Source organism: Pithys albifrons, chromosome 10, assembly GCF_047495875.1.
Source record: "Pithys albifrons albifrons isolate INPA30051 chromosome 10, PitAlb_v1, whole genome shotgun sequence".
Taxonomy (NCBI): domain Eukaryota; kingdom Metazoa; phylum Chordata; class Aves; order Passeriformes; family Thamnophilidae; genus Pithys; species Pithys albifrons.
In genome coordinates, this window is record NC_092467.1 from 28,736,670 (window position 1) to 28,756,480 (window position 19,811).

At 47.1% G+C, this 19,811-nt stretch overlaps 2 protein-coding genes across 7 annotated transcripts; one reads left to right on the top strand and one right to left on the bottom strand.

Annotated features, from left to right (window-relative positions):
• Window positions 1-1,982: 1,982 nt before the first annotated feature.
• On the bottom strand, window positions 1,983-14,267 carry CYB5RL (cytochrome b5 reductase like). 6 transcript variants are annotated; one of them, XM_071565390.1, is made up of 7 exons: window positions 14,253-14,267; window positions 12,079-12,258; window positions 11,087-11,235; window positions 9,869-9,956; window positions 6,659-6,763; window positions 4,686-4,889; window positions 1,983-3,060 (listed from the first exon to the last, which is right to left on the bottom strand). In XM_071565390.1, exons 2-7 carry the CDS (start codon window positions 12,253-12,255, stop codon window positions 2,857-2,859), a joined length of 927 nt encoding a protein of 308 aa, XP_071421491.1. In that variant the 5' UTR covers window positions 12,256-12,258; window positions 14,253-14,267; the 3' UTR covers window positions 1,983-2,856. The 6 variants fall into 6 exon arrangements, with proteins under 6 accessions (XP_071421491.1, XP_071421488.1, XP_071421487.1 ...); XM_071565387.1 differs by lacking the exon at window positions 14,253-14,267 and adding an exon at window positions 13,647-14,168; XM_071565386.1 differs by lacking the exon at window positions 14,253-14,267 and adding an exon at window positions 13,454-13,579.
• Window positions 13,730-17,835, top strand: MRPL37 (mitochondrial ribosomal protein L37). Its single transcript, XM_071565384.1, has 7 exons — window positions 13,730-14,214; window positions 14,433-14,616; window positions 15,092-15,207; window positions 15,702-15,887; window positions 16,182-16,339; window positions 16,838-17,041; window positions 17,614-17,835. Exons 1-7 carry the CDS (start codon window positions 13,815-13,817, stop codon window positions 17,689-17,691), a joined length of 1,326 nt encoding a protein of 441 aa, XP_071421485.1. The 5' UTR covers window positions 13,730-13,814; the 3' UTR covers window positions 17,692-17,835.
• The last annotated feature ends 1,976 nt before the right edge of the window (window positions 17,836-19,811 follow it).

Here is a 19,811-nt window from a genome sequence, read left to right on the forward strand (position 1 = left end):
TCATCTGTGGGCAAATTTATAAATCATGAGTCAAAAAGGCAATTGATTCATTTAAACAGAAAGAACGTGATCAGGACTGTGAGACTTCAGAGGAGATCAAAGGTTTAAAAATGGTCCCCAGGAGAAACGAGAATCATTTAGGCAGGAAATAATGAGGTGAAATTAAAGAAGGTATTTAGGCTGTACATGAGGAAGAAAGGAAGTGAAGCAAAGCCCCTTTCTCCAGCACAGCACTGCATGGGCAGTGGAGGCTTCCTGGAGGGCAGCTAGAGACCAGGAGCATCCCACCAGCATGTCCCTGCCTGGCAGGAGAGGCGGGATGTGAGCCCCTGCCCTGGCTGGGCATCTGCCACCCACCACTGCAGGAAGGTTACAGTCCTCCAGGTCCACAGATCCCCCGGTCACCAGTCCACACTATTTCCCCACGAAACTGCCACCACGGGGCAGTTCCAGGCCTTCACAGGGAGGGAAACCTGTCATCTTCCCCTGGCAGGGAAAATCCTGCCCGAGTCCTTTCCAGTCCGCATCCCTGCCTTTGCAGGGTCCACGCCAGCCTCTGGAAGGGGCTGTCTCCATGGGGGACGAGGAGGCTCTTGGGAGAGCCAGCCTGAGAAACAACAAAAGGCAGGAGGGGGAAGGGAGAGAAGGGCAGAAAACGGAGCGAAAAAAAGTGCCTGAGGGCAGTTTAAAGGCTCCTTCAAGTCCCTACTTCCAAGGACATCATGTCCCCTATGGAGAATGTGTCGCAAAGACCCCTGTCCCCTCCGGCACAGGCACCACCTCCTCCCGCTCAGCCGCAGCGCCTTTGCAGGATCGCATCCCGCAGCACTCACAGCTTGCTCCGTCTCTCACCACCCTCCCTTTGAGCCACGAACAAAGACGGGAGCGGCGCGGCAGAACGGCCGGACCAGCTGGGGAGGGTTTAACCATCGTGGCCCATATGTGCTGAAATACCCAGACATATTGGGGTTGTGTTTAAAGGAACAGTCCCAGCTTTCACGCAGAAAGCCGCCGCTTTTCCAAAGCGAGCGTCAAGTTTTACCTCGGGCCTTTGCAAAACGGCTGGGTGGGGTTTTTAGCAAAATCTCAAAAAGATAAAATATTTAAAGCAAGTGGTATTTAAGGAAGGTTTCTGAGTATTTACTGTCTGACAAAAATATTCTTCCATGTTCCTAGCTAAGGCCAAAGTAGGGAGAGCGACCCGAGAAAGCATCTCCTTATTTTATCAGCCCCAGGCTGTGCAGAAGCGTCTCCAGTACACAGTAACTTACAGTGGCTGAAGCACAGCTTGGATTGGAGCTGAGAGCTTGTCTTGGACTGACCATGGAAAACCTCCCTGGATTCCTGTGTTAAAAGCCAAAACCCTAACCAGAGTTAGGAAGATGGCTTTCTTGTCAGCCCTTCCTCCAAGGAAGTTAACATAAAAGCTGCAGCTACACTTGATTAATTACAGGCATTTGGTAACTGGAGACAGACCTCAGCGATGTGAGAGGAACTTACATCCCCTCCCAGTGTGTGAATCAGAGCCACCACTTCGGTGTGTGCTGCTTATTTTGTGTAACAAACTACAGCTCCTTTGTGTAAGGTGTAGTATTTGTTACAGGTACAAAATGAGGCATGAATGATAACGCAACATCAGACACAACCTCAATACAGGATGGACTGGCAATGAACAGAATACAAAGCTGTGCAGAAAAGTCATATTTCCAAGTAAACACAGTGGTCTAAGAAAGTAAAAGGGTGGACAACAGATATCTCAGAGGAAAAGTAGCAGCATTTTGGGCTGAAAGACAAGGGGACCAGGTGCCCAGCCTGGGTGCTGTGCCAGGCTGCCATCCCCCAGGCAGCTCCTTGGCTCTGCTCTCTGACCCACAGGGGAGCACCCCAGCAGAGCCCCCAAAGCTTTCACTTCTCAAGTGGTATTCCTGTATGCTTAGGGAACCCCCTTGGGAACCTGTGACAAAAACAAACAGCTGTTTAGTTGAGAAGAGGTTCAATTTAATGAGCCAGGGCTATGATACAACACTTAGGGGACATGGAAAGCAAACAACCATCATCCCTGACAGAGAGCAGCCACAACCCAGCTGTGCTCTCTGTTTTGGGACAACTCTTTGTCTCCCCAGGCAGCATTTCAAGGGTTAAGGAGAGGGCAGGTAATGCCGGCTGTGTCAGGACAGGAGCTCAGCCAGCTAAGTCCTCACTGGGCATCATGTAATTCCATCCTTATGGATAGGTTTTCCATACATGGTTGGAAAGGCTGTTTTCAGAGAAGATCAGTGCCATCTTCTCTGTATTTGGTGTATAATGGGGCAACTAAGGCACAAAGAGGTTGAAATGACTTGCCTGGTGACATCACCCAGCACATGACAGAACCAAAATGAACCTCACAGACTCCAGACTGCCAGGCCAGTGCCCTGCTGTTCCCTTGGGCAGGCAGTCTTCTCCTTGGGGATTAAATCTCTCTTCTGGATACCTAGTTGGTCACAATACCACTGCAGAACCAACATGGATTGCAAAGCAAGTCACTGGTCCTCATATTACAGCGGAGCTGTACACAGATGCCTTTTAGTACTCCCTTTCTCTTAAAATTGCACTTCAAGACTTCTATTAAAATTACCAGGCTGTTCCCTGAGATGTGGGTGGCACACCTTGTAGCAGCCACTCTGTAATGGCACCCATTCCTTAAAACACTCAGTAGTCAGACTCATGCTGGAGACAAGTAATTGATCCAGAGGCCTACAAAGGTGTATGTCCAAGGAACTCAGTGTACTGAACTGATCCATTTTGCACAATGTCTGCAGAGAAACAAGGATGTCCAAGGCTTGGCCTAAGGTTCCTTGGGCCAGGAATATCCAGTTAAAAGACAAAACAGGAATTTTCTTCAATTCCTGCAGCTTTCAAGTATCTAGTCATATCTTCATTGAATGCAGAAGAGCCACAGATTAATACAAATGGCCTTCTTCTACAGGAATTTATTATTGTCTTCATCAAGTCTTCATTGAGACGACCAGTATATGTGTTTTCCTGATAGCTCCAAGGAAGTTTTTCCAGTGAAGTTTCCTGAAAAGGCAAAAAGGTTTGCAGTGTGTCACATTAAAAAGGACAACTGGTTGCTTACAGTCAGATCTCCTTCCTCCTCCTCTCAGAGCACTGCGCAGGATATTTTTCACCCTTGTGACACCATCTGGGTAGCACTGGTCCTTCCTGAGAGCTGCATTCGTCTTCCAAAACTCAGATGAAATCCTTCCCTGCCATGGGACCTGGCCACCTGCTCAGGGGGGACTGAACAAAACCAGAGCATATCACTAATAAATATTGCAGAATCTTCTCCTTTGAGAACCACTTCCCAGTGCACCTTTCCAATTTCCAAATCCTAAATCCCAAGTCTATTCCTCTCTACTGGCTCTCCCATTCCCAAGTCTCTTTCAGTCCCATCTCCCTTGACCAAACTGAAAAAACCAGCTCTGCTCCAAACACAGCTCTGATCCCTGAGAAGTGTTTAGATCCCATGGCGTCAGATCCAGTGGGGCCTTCCCCACTGCTATTCCTCAGAAGCAGGAGGTGCTCAGATGTGGTGGTGACAGGCAGCAGAGTGCAATACAAACTCAGACAGATACCTAATCCCAAAAGAGAGAATGCACAAGCCAGGCCTGGACTACCACAAACTTGCTAAGAGAAGGCAGGAAAGGGAGACATGCACACACAGGGCAGATAGTGTTGACAAGGGTCAGTTGTGTCTCTTGCCCTTTGCTGACAGAATTTCAAGAGCTCCTCATGCTCTTGAGACAGCACTCGAGTTTAAATACCCTGCAAAGGATATTTAAGCCATGTCAGCAGAGATAATTATGGTTATGCTCCTAGAGAGTGGCTGAGGGGGTGCCCAAGTCATCAGTACTTTTCCCTCTACCGAATTACTTTCCAAGGCCACATGTGGAACACAATGTAAGAGGCAGTTTCACTGTGAGAGATATCAAAACTGATTCATCTGAGAAACTAAAAATGCACTGGGATTCATTCCCTTAGCATAAATAATTCTTTCTATATCCTCCCTGCAATGAATCCTCATTTCTGACAGAAATAATTTTTAACCACCGAATCCAGGCAGAACACAGGCAACTTTGGGACCAAATGGAAATGAAAAGACTGCTCAAAATGTAAGAGCACTGAGAGGTATGCCCTCATCCCAGGAATGTGGCAGAAGAGTAATTGTACAGAGGAAGAAACACCTTTTGGAAGTTTAAAAATGGGTCAGCAAGAAAAAATAATTGCTGGGAAGTTGGTGCTGGCATATCAGAAAAAGAGAGCTCCAGCCATGAGCAATGAATGGAGGATAAGGACAGATTAAGGCACTGATATTAGCAAAGATAGTATATTTGATGTTTAGGTGCAACAACAACTGTTTGAAGTGGGGGGAATAATCAACAGTGACTATGAAACAGCAGAACAATAGAACAAGGCAAAGGACGCAAAGAGGGACAAGCAGTGATGGTCACTTCCCCAGAATTCTCCAGACTAGTAGCACTGTAAGTACATGTAGCAGGTTTAACCACAGCAGCCACTGGATCACAAAATAGCCTGGATGACTGAGAAAGAATTAAGATCATGCTCATGGAAGAGTGGAGAAAGCAGAGGCTCATCCAGCACACAGAACCCTCACATGAATGTGCTTCATGCCCATTTATTACCTGGCTTAGGACATAAAATATTCTGATGTTCCAGTATTGAGCCAGATCCTGCAGAAGAGGTTTCAAATAAATTTTGTCAAAGGTAGGGAAGCAGCCAACAAGAGTTACAAAGGTTTCATCCTCTTCATCAGCTGTTATGGACTGGAGGATGGGAAGCATTGGTGCAAGGCCAGTGCCAGAGGCCAGCATGAGGAGTTCTCCATGCTAACAACAAAACAGAGAATTTAGAATGAGCTGTGGTGGCTGGAAATGGATGTGCTCATGGTTAGTTCCTCCTTGATGCCACACTGGTGAACGCAACACATCAGAAGGTCATGCACTGGTAAATTCAAATGTCAGAATGTGTTTTTCTGCAAAGGATTACAGATAGCACTTCCAGGGTTTATATATCAATTCTAGTGAAGCTGGATTTTACCCAAATATAATAATTTATCCTAACTTTAGCTTTGATTTCAAATAATTTATGTTTCAGTTTCAATTCTGCAGTACACTTTGCTGACCCACTGTGTGTTTTCTCCCACTGGAAATGCTCCCTGTGCTTGTCTTGGATGCTGCAAACTGCAATCCTGAAGGACCCCTGGAGGAAACGGGTTCCTCTCCAACCTGATCCACGTGTCTTTCCTGGTGCATTATCTCAATTTTCTCAGAGCTACCAGCAGCACACAGACCTTCCCACCTGCAAGGCGGGACATTCATTCTTCTTGGAATAGGAATGTTAAGTCAGTAAGGTGGTGTGTATAAGAGGACAGGAGATTCCCAGCACTTTTTCCCAAACTGTCAGCTAGCATGCACCAGTGCTAGAATTGGGACTTAAGCCCCTCAGAGGCTGTTTGTGATCTCTTTGGACTGGGCATTTTATTGTGAATGGATCTGATCTGCCTAAATCTGAGTCCTGTTCTACTGGCAGCAAGTAGAGATAAACAAAAATTTTACTATAAAACAAATATTCAGAATCTGTGTTATAATTCCTAAATAATAAACAGTTTTTCATAGCAGGTTGTTTTAAAGATTGCTCGGGTGCTTTGCAAACTACACGTACACAGATCATATACCACAGAAGCACAGAATATTTTGAGCTGAAAGGGACCCACTAGGATCCTTAATCCAACTCCCAGCCCTGCAGAGAAGATCACTTCTAGGCAAGACTGCTGTGTTCTGTCCCACATGATTATCTGGAAGCTTTTAATAAGAGAAAGGAACAGTGGCCTAAACCAGCAAGGGCATTATTTTAAGGAAGCAGGACACAACTGATATGCATAGGGCTCAGTTACTCAGATTTTAGTCTTACTTTTGTTGTGTGTGGGGAAATAAAAAAAAAATAATTGAAAAACAAAAGAACAAACAAAAAAGCCAAAAAAATCCACAAGGCTTTGGGATCTTAATGACTGGTGTGTCAGTTTTGCTCCTCATTTGAAAGGTCAGAGTTAAGTAATCGAATTAGGATGTGTGAGAAACCTCCCCCTGAAACTGGATCTGCCTTTCTTTGCAGCCAGCCCGGTATCAGCAGGTGGGATCAGCGTTTGTGGAGTGCCTGGGTGACCTGACACCTCACTGGAGCTGCTGCAGTTCAGGGAATACCCAAGAGAGAAGGGGATTAACACCTCCCCTTTGCTTGTGCTCAGTCACAGAACAGATGTGGGTCAAACCAGGCAAAAACGGATCCACACTCATTTGCTGGTGCAATCCCTTTGCTAAGCACATCAGGAACTTCTAAGGCAAATAATGAGGACAGAGCCTTGCAAATATTTTCCAGTCTCCCATCCACCTCCCTGTCCTCTTCCTACATAATGTTCTGCAGTTCAATAAGGTGCACATGCTCCAACTGACTGCTAATGCCATAGCACTGTACAGTAACTCAGAAAGTCCCTAAAATAATCATGAAAACAGTAATCAAATTGATGTCTTCCCTTTAGAGTATTGAACAAAGCTGGCTGCTACAAGCTGAAGCATCCTATGTCTCTTAGGGAACTAACCTTATTAGGTTGATATGGGAACCCTCCAAACGGCCCACGCCAAAAGACCACGTCTCCTTTTTTCCACGTTTTTATGTATTGTGACATTAGCCCAGCTTCATAGCACTAATAAAAAACATTGCACAAAAGAAAAGAATAATTATACTCCATTGGAAAGTTTCCCAGCTTAAAGTCAATTATAAAGTTATCTACATTTAAACAAAAAGGGGACAAAAAAGCATTTTGTGTGTTTAAAAAGAAAGATCTTTCTGTTTAAAAAATAACTCAAAGTTATACCCAAAACAAAGACATTTAAATTAAATCATATTGGATCCACTCCAGCTTGACTATAACATAAACACAACCCCTTCTCATGCAGTCTGAATTTCCAAAACTGGAAAAAGCTTATCAGAGTTCTTGCTTACAAAGCACACAGAGAAAAGTGTCTTGAATGCAAAGCACAGTCCAGGCCCTCAAATGTTCTCCAGATCTCAGGGTTTGGGGACTGGAAATGCCCTCTGGGTACTGTTAGTTATACAAACCCTGCATAGCTCTTGCTTTATTTCAGTCTCTCAGATGCTGTGCTGATACAATTAGTGACCCAAAGTCAGGTTTCTCATTTGTAAAACCCTTGTTTTCAGAACAGATCATCTGGATGCTAAGGGATGCCTCCACATTTTCAAAAGAATATGTTAATGTGGGCCTCATGGAAGAAAAACATTAGCAAAAAAGCTGCCTTACTTTCTACCAGGCACAAACAATATTATCCAGGCTGTTGCCTGCAGGAACGCTGATCTCACTCCTGACTGATGAGAAAGGCTCTGAGCTTGCTAGAAACAGAAAAGGGAGGAGAGGCTGGAAAATGAAGGGCTCATCCAAGGAATCTTGTTGCTATCTGCTATATGTACATCCATGCCCTGTATGTATGACCACTTTGTGATTAAAGAGAACAAACGAGAGCAAAAGAGCGGCCACAGTTCGGGACGTGGCTGGAAAACAAGGACTGGTCCAAACAACAAGAGAGGAAAGCCCAGCAGCTGCAGCTCAGAAAGGGTCTGGTGCAGAGGTGATGCCATAGATAAGCCTGGGGAAGAGCAACACAACCAGAGGTCAAAAGATGGGATGTGATATAAGCCTTTGACGACTCCAGTCCACACAAAAGAAGCGTATTTTGGGGTATTTTCTGCACAGACATTGGAGAGAAGCCCAGTTCCACACCCCAGTGCCTTGGCTGGCCACCAAGCTGCACTGCAGGCAAACAAAATTGGTGAACCACAAAGCAGCTCAGAAAGAGTATGTGCTTGTGCTTGCAAGCAGGGTTAGCTCATAAAGAACACAGAGCTCCTCCCCTCCTAACACCTCACTGAAACCTGAAGAACTATTAGCACCAGTTGTTACAGTCAGAAGGTAAATCACACCCAGATCCAGGCTCTGAGTTACTGTCAGAAACATTTTATGTTCAGAGGACTCTGGGCAGGTGCTAAGTCTCACACAAGGAGTGTACAGTTGCATCAAAGGAGCATATTTTGTACCTCCCTTCTTCAAAAACATACGGAAACTCAAGGCAAGGGCAGAAAAGTCAGCCCCAATTACTGCCTATTCCCAAAGGGCCAGGGTAATGGAAACTAAAACAATCCTTCTTTCACCAAAATTATTTCCAAAAAGCTGAAGTGAGAAGTGATTGAGTGGGTTTAAAATGAATTTTTCTAAATAAAAAGAAAAAAATAATTATCTCCTGGGGGAAAACTTCTACACGCAGTTTTACATGGAGAGAACCCTAACATTATAAAATCACTCAAAAAGAGGGTTATGCTCTGTAAATGGCAACTCCCTCACTCTTAACTGTAGTATCACAAATGCAATGCTATAATAACAGCAGACAGAAGTGTTTGAACAGTGCTTGGATTGCATAGTAATAATAATAATAATATAGTACTTTCCAAAATTGCCTGAATAGTGTGAAATATACCACAACCTACAGAGTGAGTTATAAAAATGGCTGCTTTACACTGGGTGTTACCAAATCCTTTTGTCACTGCCAGAGAATAACTATAGCTCCTTTTGGGATGAAAGGTTCTATATAAAGGAAAGGTATCATTACAATCATTACTATTATTATTGAAATGTAAAACCTGTGAGTAATGAGCCACTATACATGAAATTTCACAGTCATCCTGTGAACATATCCTATTAATGCAACTCAAATGTAATATTTCTCTCCCCTACTACACACCAATTGCCACAAGAATGGGGAAATGACCCTCCCACAGGTGTCCTACAGAAGCTGTTCACTTCTCTATAGAACAGGGTTTGTATTTGAATGCACAATGCATAATAAACCTAAAAAACACAAAATCCTGGAAGACAGGCAGAGGACAAGTGGTCATTCTCTGCAAGCCACCTGGGATGCCCAGCTCTCTGAATTTCACACCTGTGCTGAAGTCTTTGTCTGCCCTGAGGAATCACTGGTGACATAAAAATGCAGTATTGAAAAGGTGTTCTTACAATCGATATTTGCCACACAAAGTAATAATTTATGAGGGCCCTACAGGCTTTATTCTGACAAACCTATAAAAAATTTTTGAATTCAATCAACATTTTGTGGTGGCCTCCAGAAGGGGCAGGACACTCATCCAAAACAGGGCTCTACCACCCCATCCACTCCAATGGATGTAGCCTGTGTCCATGGGACACCTCTCTACCATGGAGATCCCTTTAGACTGCAGCTCCAGAGCCCTGCCCACACACCAGGAACAGCTGCCCACTGTCCCACTGTCTGTGCTCATTTTTAAGCAAACTGAATTTTTTTCAGTGGGGTGTTCTTGACGTCAAGTACCGTGGGAAGGGTAAGGGCTGGGCAAACACTTCCCAAAATCAGTGGTTCAACTGGGTGTGACTTCAAAGACAGCCTGAAAAGGCAAAATGAAACAAGGGAAGTCAATGGGCATCTCCTTCCACCTTGGTGACTGCTGGGTTCCCAGGAGGTTCTCCCAAGAGCTTAACAGGGCTTCTGCTGCAAAGCCCTTGTTTGTGTGTCACCTTCCTCTGCTTTCAGTTTTGTGAGGAAAACTGCAATTTTTATCAGCAAAGCACAACTGCTTCAAAACAACACAGAAACAGTCCATGAGGGATTTGAGAGTCTCACTCAAAGTGCTGACAGCATGCTTGGTTCCTAAAGAAAACAGTCCCCAGTACCTCAGACTCCAATCCATATTGTCCAGGCTCACTTACTTTAATTAGAACCTCAAAGTAACCTTCTGCATTCCCAGGGCTGGTAGGAGTGTAGGCTCGCTGGACCTCCAAACCATTCACCACTCCTCTGAGAAGACAAAGAGGAACCCACTGTGACTTGGATCATTTGGGATTACCAAGCCCCTGCACCTCTTTTTGGAGACAGGTGCAAAATATTTCCTTTCCATGGGTAAAAATCCAGGAGGAATGTAATGGTTAAATGCACCTTTTGTTTTCCCAGAGGTGGCCCCAGCTGTACCAAATCCAGGTCTTGGATACACCTCTGGAAGGGCATTTGAGCCATTTTGTGAGAAATGGCTGAATGTGCAAGAGTGGCAAAAGGAAGAGAAAATACATCCATGGTTAAGTCTGCTGTTCCTTTTGGGCTGGGGTCACTTTCTGCGTCCAGTCGGCAGCTGGTAACTAAATAACAAAAGCCAGGGCACAGCCTTGACCTGAGGTCTCGTCAATATAGACTGTATTTTCCTGTAAGTCTGATAGAATATATCCACCCTGCTCCTTACTACTGACCACATGAATTGATTGAAGTGACCAAACCCTTTTCTCTGCACTGTGAGGCAGGGCTGGAGGGAGGGGCACGTGCTGGCAGCAGCAGCAGCTGCACACAGCAGCTCTTAACCTACCAGTAACATCAACAGAGGCAGATCAATGGCATCGTAACAGGACTTTTCCTATCTGGCAATGATCACCACAGATGGCTGAGAAACAGAAACTTTCCCCAACTGGCCCCTTTCTGGCAAGCAATAAACTACACAGGAGAGTTGTTTTGCTAGAAATGAGTCAGGCAATGCCTGGGCACTGGGGGTTACACCCTGGGTGCTAAGTTACCTCAAGATACAGTGTCTGAAATACTGAGCTCTGGGCTAAGTGCAGCTCATTGTCTTTATTCCAACATGCTGGAGTAAATCATCTGTTGTAACATCTATTCTTTGAGTCTTTCTGCAAATGGATTTTCTTAAATCACACCTAGCTCTTTCTGACCCACTGACGCAAGGATAATGCTGAAGAAAACTACAGCTTTGGAATGGCTTTTACCATAGAATTAGTGGAGCCAGCAAGCTCATGAGCTCTTTCATCTGTGTCGTTGCAGAGGTACAGAAATCATGATTTGCCTGCTATGAAGCCTTTGTCTATTGACAAAACCCTACGTGTTAGGTTACATAATGCAGACTGTTTAACTAGCACAGAGAACAATACCTTAACACGATATGTTGTCCTAAACTCAATTGCAGGCTGCTGTTTCCCGGTAATTCAAATTTGTACTGGTAGGTGTCCTCTGTCAGCTGCTCCACGGAGCTCACACTGAACGCAGTGAATGTATCTGGATTCAGCCCTGAATTATTGCTCTGCAAGAACAACAATAAATAATTACTTGGTTAGATGGTGTCTTTTATGATTTCATTCTTCTCTGGAAGCAAACGTGTGTGCTAATTTAGTGCCAGAGATTCTCAGGACGTGTATTAAATGCTGGGGCCCAGCGCAAATTCCAGCTCTCTGCTGATTCATTATCATGTTCTGCAGTGTGCACTTTGGGATCTTGCATTCCCCCAATCCCCCCCCCACCTTTTTAAATTACGTTTTTTGACACCTTACAGCAAGGTCATCCTATTATGACTCACTGCAATCATTTTCCCATGTCTGAAAACAAACAGAAATAATTCTGCTAAAAGAGCCAAGCGTTGCTTTGGGGGCAACTTTGCAACCTACTGATGGCCACAGCAAACAGGAAATATTGTCAGTTATTTCAGCTGATCTTTTTTGCTTGACCCAGCTTAGTTAATCTTATGTAAAAGGGCACTGACAAGCTTAAAATTACACTCTGAGGACAACTGCTCCACCACACACACAACACAGCTTTTTTCAGCTTCAAAATATGAGCCTAAAAATCAGGAAAAGATGAAAAATGTGAGGAAGACAGAGCTTCTCTGAGGAAACTCGGAGAGGAGAAGCTGCAGATTCAGGGCTGTAATTCGACACCAGGGAGAACTCGACACTTGGAAAATCACATTACAGCAGGGAGAGAGCAGCCAAGGGGGAGGGTGAAGGAGAGTTTGGGGAATTGCATTTACAGCCATCCCTTAAGGCACCACTTGAATCTACTGCTGCATCCCTTGCCCATCACCACAACCTCAGACCCCAACAAGTACGATGAAAGGTGAGGCTCCAGGATGTGATGAAGATAAATTGACCTGCTCCTTCTTTTCCACGAGAAGGCTTTTGTCTTGCTTTGCCTTGGCCCTCTCCCATTGTGCAAGCTCTTTCTCGTACAGGTCGTAGATGCAGGGCTTGCAGCCGCTGCCGCAGCACTGGGATGGAGAAGGTTCCTGGGGTCTGAGAGCCAGCCAGTCCTGCTCAGTGCCACTCATTGCCTGCAAAACACAAGCCCTGCATCAAAACCAGCACAGGGAAGAGCAGCAGCTCATCAGCCAGGCATATTTGGAGAAGGGTTGACAAAATAATCTCTTGAGGACTGTGCATGTGTATCTCAGGGAAAAGTGAAAGCTTGGAGCTGATTTGTGAGTCAAACACCCCATTTTTCCTCAAGTGCTCGCTGACTCTCCACTGTCTGGTGCAGGAACACCAGACATCACAGCCAGCAGTCCAGGGCAGCACAGCAGACCCTTAGCCCAGCCTCAGGCCCTCCTCCCTAGCCTGGCTGCTCAGCCAAAGCTACGCTCTTTAATCCTGCTTGTTCTGCTGTGGCGATTTCCTCACACAGTGTAAATAAAACAAATGAGCAGCTTGGTCACCAGGAACAGAAACATCTTAAAAATCTGCAGCTCAGTCCATGACAATGGGTGACAAACCAGCCACCAAGACAAAGGGTGACAAACCCAACCACCAGATCTAGCCTGAGTTGTGCAGTTTTGGAACGGGGCCGGGGAGGGCAGCGAGCTGAAAGGAGGGTTTAGAGCCAAGAGACTTGAGGCAAACGGGGCAGTCTCAGGTAAACAAACTCCTCGGGTGTGGGCACTCAGTCTGCCTTTAAATGCAGACATGTGGGGAAGGGCAAGAAGCACAGGCAGGGAGATTTTATCCCTTGCTCCTTGTCCTTACCATCGAGCTGTACCCACAAACACTCCTCAAGCCAAAATCACACTGCAGGCCTCGCATGGACGCTGCTGTTTTTACACACTGGCTGGGCTAATGCTGTTCCCCACGCGTTTGTGTCCATATCCTTTGAACACAAGACAGTCCACAGGAAATTACGAAGCCACGGGTGACCACGCCGAGGAAAACGAACATTTAGTGCTTCGAGCAGCTACATTGTCAAGGTCAATTAATTAACTAACCCTCACTCCTGCAACGCAAATACACTTATTTTAAGGATATGGGAGGACAAGAGAAACAAAGGCTTCCCACAGCGCCGTGAAGGGGGAGAAACCCCGTGGGTGAACCCGGGATCGACACAGCTCGCGGCTAGGCAGACTTACAGAATTTCGAGCGCTTACTGTGCGCTCCCGGGGGTTCGAACCCACTACCCGGAGAGATCGCACCCATCGCCCGGGGGATTCGCACCCACTCCCCGGGGAGATCGCACCCACTGCCCGGGGGGAATCGCACCCATCATCCGAGGGGCTCGGACCCACCGCCCCGCGGGTACGGCGGCCCCGGCCCGGCGCGGCCCCGGCACTCGAGCGCGCGCCCCACCGGCTCCGGCTCAGGGCCGGTCTCCCAAGTGCCCCCCCGCGCCTCAGGCGAGGGGCCGGCTCTCCCCGCCCACCTCCCGCTCACCCACACGGCACCTGCCCCTCACCCGCCAGGCAATTTGCCGACCGTCCCTTAGGGCGGGGCGCGCCCGCCCGCCATTGGCCGCAGCCGCCGCCAGTCACTGTGGGGTCGGGCCCTGTCCAAGATGGCGGCGGCCGGGCGTTGAGCCGGCTTAGGGAGGAGGAGGAGGAGGAGGAGGAGGAGGAGGAGGAGTATGGCAGCGGTGGCGGCGATGGCGGCCGGGCCGGTGGCGCTGAGGCGGGCAGGGGTAGGGGCGGCGGCGCGGGGCCTCACCCGCGGCATCCTCACCCGCGCGGGGCGGCCCCGCCACCGCGGGCCTTTGCCGCGCACGCCCTGGACCACGCGCGGGCCGCCGCCGGACGTGCTGGCGCGAATGGTGGAGCGGCGGCCGGTGCGGGAGCAGGTGGAGCTGGATACCATCACATGCGCGGGACGGCAGCACTTCGTGCCCGGCCTGGCCTGGCCGCGCTTCCCGCCCTGGGACCGCGGCTGGCACGACCCCCGGCACTCGCCGGGGCTGCGCTACGAGGAGATGCCGCTGTACAAGGAGCGCGGGTGCTTCGTCTGCCACCAGCGTATCCGAATGCTGGAAGGTACCGCACCCCCGCACTGCCCCTCCACAAGCACTCACCCCTCCTCTCCGCCTGCCAAGGCGTCTCCTCACACAGAGTGTAAATAAAACACGGGCTGTGCAGCGCCTGCCCAGCCTCACGGGCTGCCTGGCAGCGTCGGTGACACCGCAGAGTGGTTTGGGTCGGAGGGGCACCCCGACCATCTCTGTCAGCTGCGGTGTGTCGGGCTGTGTTCGCAGGGGTGCGGCAGGCGCAGTGGCTCACCAAGACGAAGATGGTGGAAGGTTTGCCCCCAGCCGTGCAGAGCATCGTGGACAACCCTACCCACGGGCTGCAGGAGCACGAGCAGCGCGTCAAGGACGCGATCTCACACGCGCGGTTCTGGGACACCACAGAGGTTGCTCCCAGGAGGGAACAGTTCTGGTGAGTCTGCAGCTGTAGGGAAAGTTTTCAACACTACAAGGAAAATTCGAACACGGATCTGCTGTTGAGAGACTCACCAGCTGTGCAGGACCCTTTGTGTCAGGTTGTCAACTTGTAAAACAAGGCAATGACCAAAACAACCAATAAAACACAATTCTGAATATTGATAGTAGCACTGGCATAAACACTACACTACATCAAAGCTTCTTTCTAGCCAAAGTCTTTAGTTTAGCTTGAGATCTGGTTCTAGCTGATGCTGAATATCAATTTTAAAAATAATTGTAAGCATTATTTCTGCCAACTCGGAATAGGATTGGTGTGTGTGATATTAATCTGCAATCTCTGTTAAATGTTTGGAAATGTTATGCTATGGTATGTTTTACATACAGTAATTTTGCATCATTCATGCCCCTGAAGCATCTGCCTGCCATTATGATTCCATTTTTATATAACTATTTCTTTTCTCATTTGAAAGCCCAGTGCTGTTTGAAGACTTGATACATTTATGCCGGCTGATGTCTAGGAAGTATCCTTCTCTGAGTAAGAGGATGATGGCTAGAAACTACAGAATAGCAGCAACATGGGAAAGAGGTTAGTTGCTGCTGTGGTGGAAGCATTTAGCTCTTTGATGTAAGAGGGGTAACAAAGCTGCTGGCTTTAAGGCGGAGGACTTGGAGAAAATTTAAAAATTCTGGAACCTGGTAATTCTTCATGTTTTAAAAAGTGCTGTTGGCATGGCCAGCCTTGGATGACAGTGGCATATTCTCCCTGAGGACAGTGTTGTGTGTTAGACAATATTGACAAGATGGTGGGAGAAGAGAGCCAGTGTCTTAGGCCTAATTGTTTATGTTGTTGTATCCCAAGTCAGTACTGTTGTTAGTTTCTAAGTATGTTTAGTTAACCTAATACCAGCAATTAACACTGATATTTTAGAAAAAGAACCTAAAGCTGAGCTAGTATTTAAGATGGGTTTGGTGGTGAGGGGGGAGAGTGGGCTTTGCAGAACAGACTTGCAAAAGGAAATGTACATCTTTCTCTAATCTGATTTCACCAGTGTTTGAATGTAGTCTAATTTCCCTTCCCAGAATCTGTTCTCCTTCAGGTCCGTGGCCTGAATGGAATACTCATGAATTCTATGGCCCCAATACCACCACTAGCCTCCAAGGAGGAGATACTGGCCACAAAAGAACATGCTCTGGAGACCTTCCATCCCATCTTGCCTACAATTGATCTTCAGGAGGTGAATGTGTACAAAGAGCTCAACGACACAGGTAAATTCAGCTACTGCTGATATTGTCAGTGTTTGGCTTAACCTGGAGTCCTTGTCCTTCTGTCAGTCAGCTGAGAGGGGGAGTACGTGGGAATGAGGGGACTGAGGAATTCGGTACCGGAGTGTAGTACAAATGCTCCAGACCTATGGGGAGTATATTGTGGTCTAAGCAGGACCATGGAGAAGAGTTTAAACTCCAGCAAATTACTTTAACCGTTCCTGAAGGTAAAGGTAGAAAACATGGGCGGTGTAGTGCCTTGCTGAGCAATTCCTGACATGACTATCTGCCATTTAGGTTTCAGAGATGGTTATCCTTACCCTCATCCTCACACTGTGTTCTTCCTGGAGTCAGCCAACATTTGCCCTGACAGGTTCAGACCAGAACAGCTCCGTGCTAAAATGCTGATGTTTGCTTTTGGCAACGCGCTGGCCAAGGCCAAGGCACTGTATGGGGTACGTATGGGAGGCTGCTGCTGGGCCTTTGTTCTTCCTCTAGTGCTGCAGCCAGTGGAGAGTCCTGAAATTCCCTTGCTGTGGCACGTTACAGTAGTTTTCACATCCAAATGTCTAACCCCAACCTTAAGGTTACTGATGTCTCCCGATCCAGAAATCCACAGCTCAGCAACAAGTGTGTTCGTGATGTAACACGCACTGGGGTGGTAATGGGCAGGAACCAGGGAGTAAGTTCAGCTGTAAAACTCTAACCCATCCCACAGCTCACTATGTAAATTGACACTTCATTGCTGGCTGAAGTAGGAATTTTAATTAAAATACAAAATCTACATTCAAAACTTGTTTGACTAGAGTAATTTTCTGGGCAAGGTAACAATACATTTATTAAAGTCTTGGCTTTAAACCAACTCCAAGATGCAGAATCAGCAAGTATTCATACAATTTCTGTAGTAATTGGCTTTTAAAACATTCTCCCCAACCCCCCACTTCTTTTCCTAGAATGATCCCAAGGTTTTGGAGCAGCCAGTAGTGGTGCAAAGCATTGGCACAGATGGTCAGCTCTTCCAGTTCATGGTGTTCCAGTTAAATACAACAGACCTTGTCTCTAGCGATGGCGTAAAGAATCTAGTGTGGATTGACTCTGATCAGAAACTGTATGAAAGAGCCGTGTGTATTCCAGAAATCAAGAAGAGAGTTGTCGTGGTAAGCAAAACTTGGGAAATGGTCCTGTAAATCCTGCCCTTTTCCCTTGGCTGAGGGTTTGAGAGCTGGTGCAGAGCTGCAGTAGGTTTTAAATCGGCTGAGGGGACTCAACACGGGCACTGGCCTAGTTATTCCCTAAGTAGGTGTTCCTGAGGGGAACAGTTCCTGAGTGTTTGTAGTGCTGATGTGCCACATGCCAAGCTTAATAGGAACTCCTACATACAGATATCCCTGTCTGTAATCCACCATCTCATAATATGCTTGTTTAAAACCAGCCCTGATGAAGGAAGCACTTACGTGCAACTGTCAGCCTTGCTCGGGAGGGAACAGAGCACAGAGCACAGGGCTGTCAGCACTGGTTTTGCTGGGGGGTGTCTCACTGATGGGCAAAGGGATTTGGCCCTCTGAGATTGACACCAGTGGAAGTACCCCCACACAAACCCTTCTGGGGAGGAGAACACGGTTTGGAAACTACCACGCCTGAAAGTCTTATTCAAGCATGTTTAAAGCCGTTGTTTGTCTACATTAATCACTTCACTGCAAACTGAGCATCCGTGTCTTTTTCTCTGCAGAAGCCCGTTGGAATTTATGGCTTTCAGCCAGACACATTCAAGAAGTTTCTGGCACTGTATCTGCATGGAACTGTGTGAAATTCAGCTCAAATGAAAATACTTCACCAACTGTACCTGCTGTTTCTCTTTGCCAGAACCATCACATAATTAAAGAAAGGTGGATTAATTTACTTTAAAAATAAATTATATTGTTACTGAAAGTAAATTTTTTTTAAAATTAAATAGTGCATGAAGAAACTCTTTCATTTTAGAGGCTCACCTCTGGATTCGGGTTAGAGAAGTCATCAAATGCATTCTCCTGCACTCTTCCTCCATTGCCTGGGAAGAACATAAGCCAGTCATTATTCCTGTGTGCAGGCTCTGCTCTCAGTGAGCTTCTGCACAGAGCCAGACTCAAACCTGTTCCTGAGGTTGCTTTGAGTCCCTCTGAATGCAGAAGAGACTTAAAAAGCTCCAAGGGGGGAACCTGAGACATGAGCCTTTTTTATTCTGCCTGGCTTTGACTTTGTTTTACTCCTGGCTGCTGCAGGATGCATCGTGCTGCCCTGTGCTTAGTTCCCAAAGCACTTAATCGGAGAGATTGCTTTGTTGGATCTGTAGACCTGCCGTTCTTTTATCCCCCAATCCTGGATGAAGAGACCTCTGCATTTGGGGAAAGTGGTGTAGAATGTAGCATGAAACTTTGGTGTCTGTAGCTGGTATTTGCTGCTAAAAATACAAAGGAAGAATTTCTTCCTGCCACACAGAGTTAACTGAGCAGGAAGCATATTCTTTTTAACATGGGGGGATTAGTGTGGGTTTTGTAAAATGAAAGCTAAATTAGCTGCAGCCAAATGTAGAATGTTTTGCAGTTCTGATACCCTCCAGCACATGGGAAGGAAGAGGACAGCCTGTGCTATTTTAAGGTGTGGAAGAGCATATTTCCAGGAAATTCATCTCTCTCCAGTGTCTTGTGTCAGAGGCTGGTCTGTGCTTTGTGATCTCTGACCACCTGGATGAACTCCCCAGGTGTGTGTTCCAGTCCATCAGGCAGCTCCACTCTGCCGGTTCCAGCAAACATTCACCAGTCACATTTGAGATCAACAATTGCACCCTGTAAATTGGGATGCAGCAGCTGCAAGTTAGATTAACAAATCCCTCAATAGTTATGAGAAATGCTCAAAAGAGAAATAATCTTAAGTGTTGCACTGATCTGAATCGTGTTAATCCTGCCTGCTCGAGGGATGCTTAATTCAGTTCCTAGGTGTAAATCTGTTCAGGTCTGTGGTTTCCACCCAGTATTTGGGGACATATTTTAGTATCCCCATGCTCTGTGAAGCCTGTAGGTGTTTCTTTCTCGGGCTGTTGGTTCCCTGCTGTGTCACACGGACCCTGCCTGACATTCCCTCGCTCTTCTGGCTTCGGATCATTACCCGTCCCAGGGAGGAAGCCCTGTAGGGCAGCCAGCTGCCTGTTAGCATTCCTGAGCAAGAGGTTCCCTGAGGAAGCCTGGTGGAAAAACATCTGTGGTGGAGAGGGGGTGTGAAGAGGTAAAATGCTCCTAGTAGATATGGGAACCTGTGAAGATGGTCTGGGAAAAGAGGCAAAGTCCCTACACAATGTTTTTACGTCTCAACAAAGACATCTCCATCAGGGCAGGCAGCAGAAGAGGAGAGAACAAGGATAGCTGGAATCCTGCTCTCTCCAAACTGAGCAGAGACAAAGCATGAGCACAAGAAGGGATGAATAAAGGCAGAGCAAAGGGAGTTTTAAAAAATGGTGGAAGCAGTGAGACACGGGAAGGTCAGCAGGAAAATGAGGCTTCAGAGGTTACATGACTGTTTAGGAAGCCACAGGGGGCAAGGGGATCATGCACAAGTGTGTGAGCCCATGTCCCTGCTTTGCACAGGGCAGAGCTGGTCTCACCTGTGGCAAGAGGAAAACAGCACTCGGGAGCTGCTGGAAGGAGCAGTTGATCCTTGTGCAGGATTCACTCCTGAGGTCCTAGAGGGGACCTCAAGGTGGGCAGAGTGGGGCTCCCAGCTTGGCTCCTGGCACAGATTCTCAGGTTGGTCTGTTGTGGTCCATGGACCAGGCAGCCCCTCCACATGCCTGTGGTGTCCCACTGCTCTTCCCAAATATACTGTGTATATTTGTGGAATCATCCCAGCTGAAGGAGGTGGGACTGGGAGCCCAACAATGGGTCACAAAGGCACATC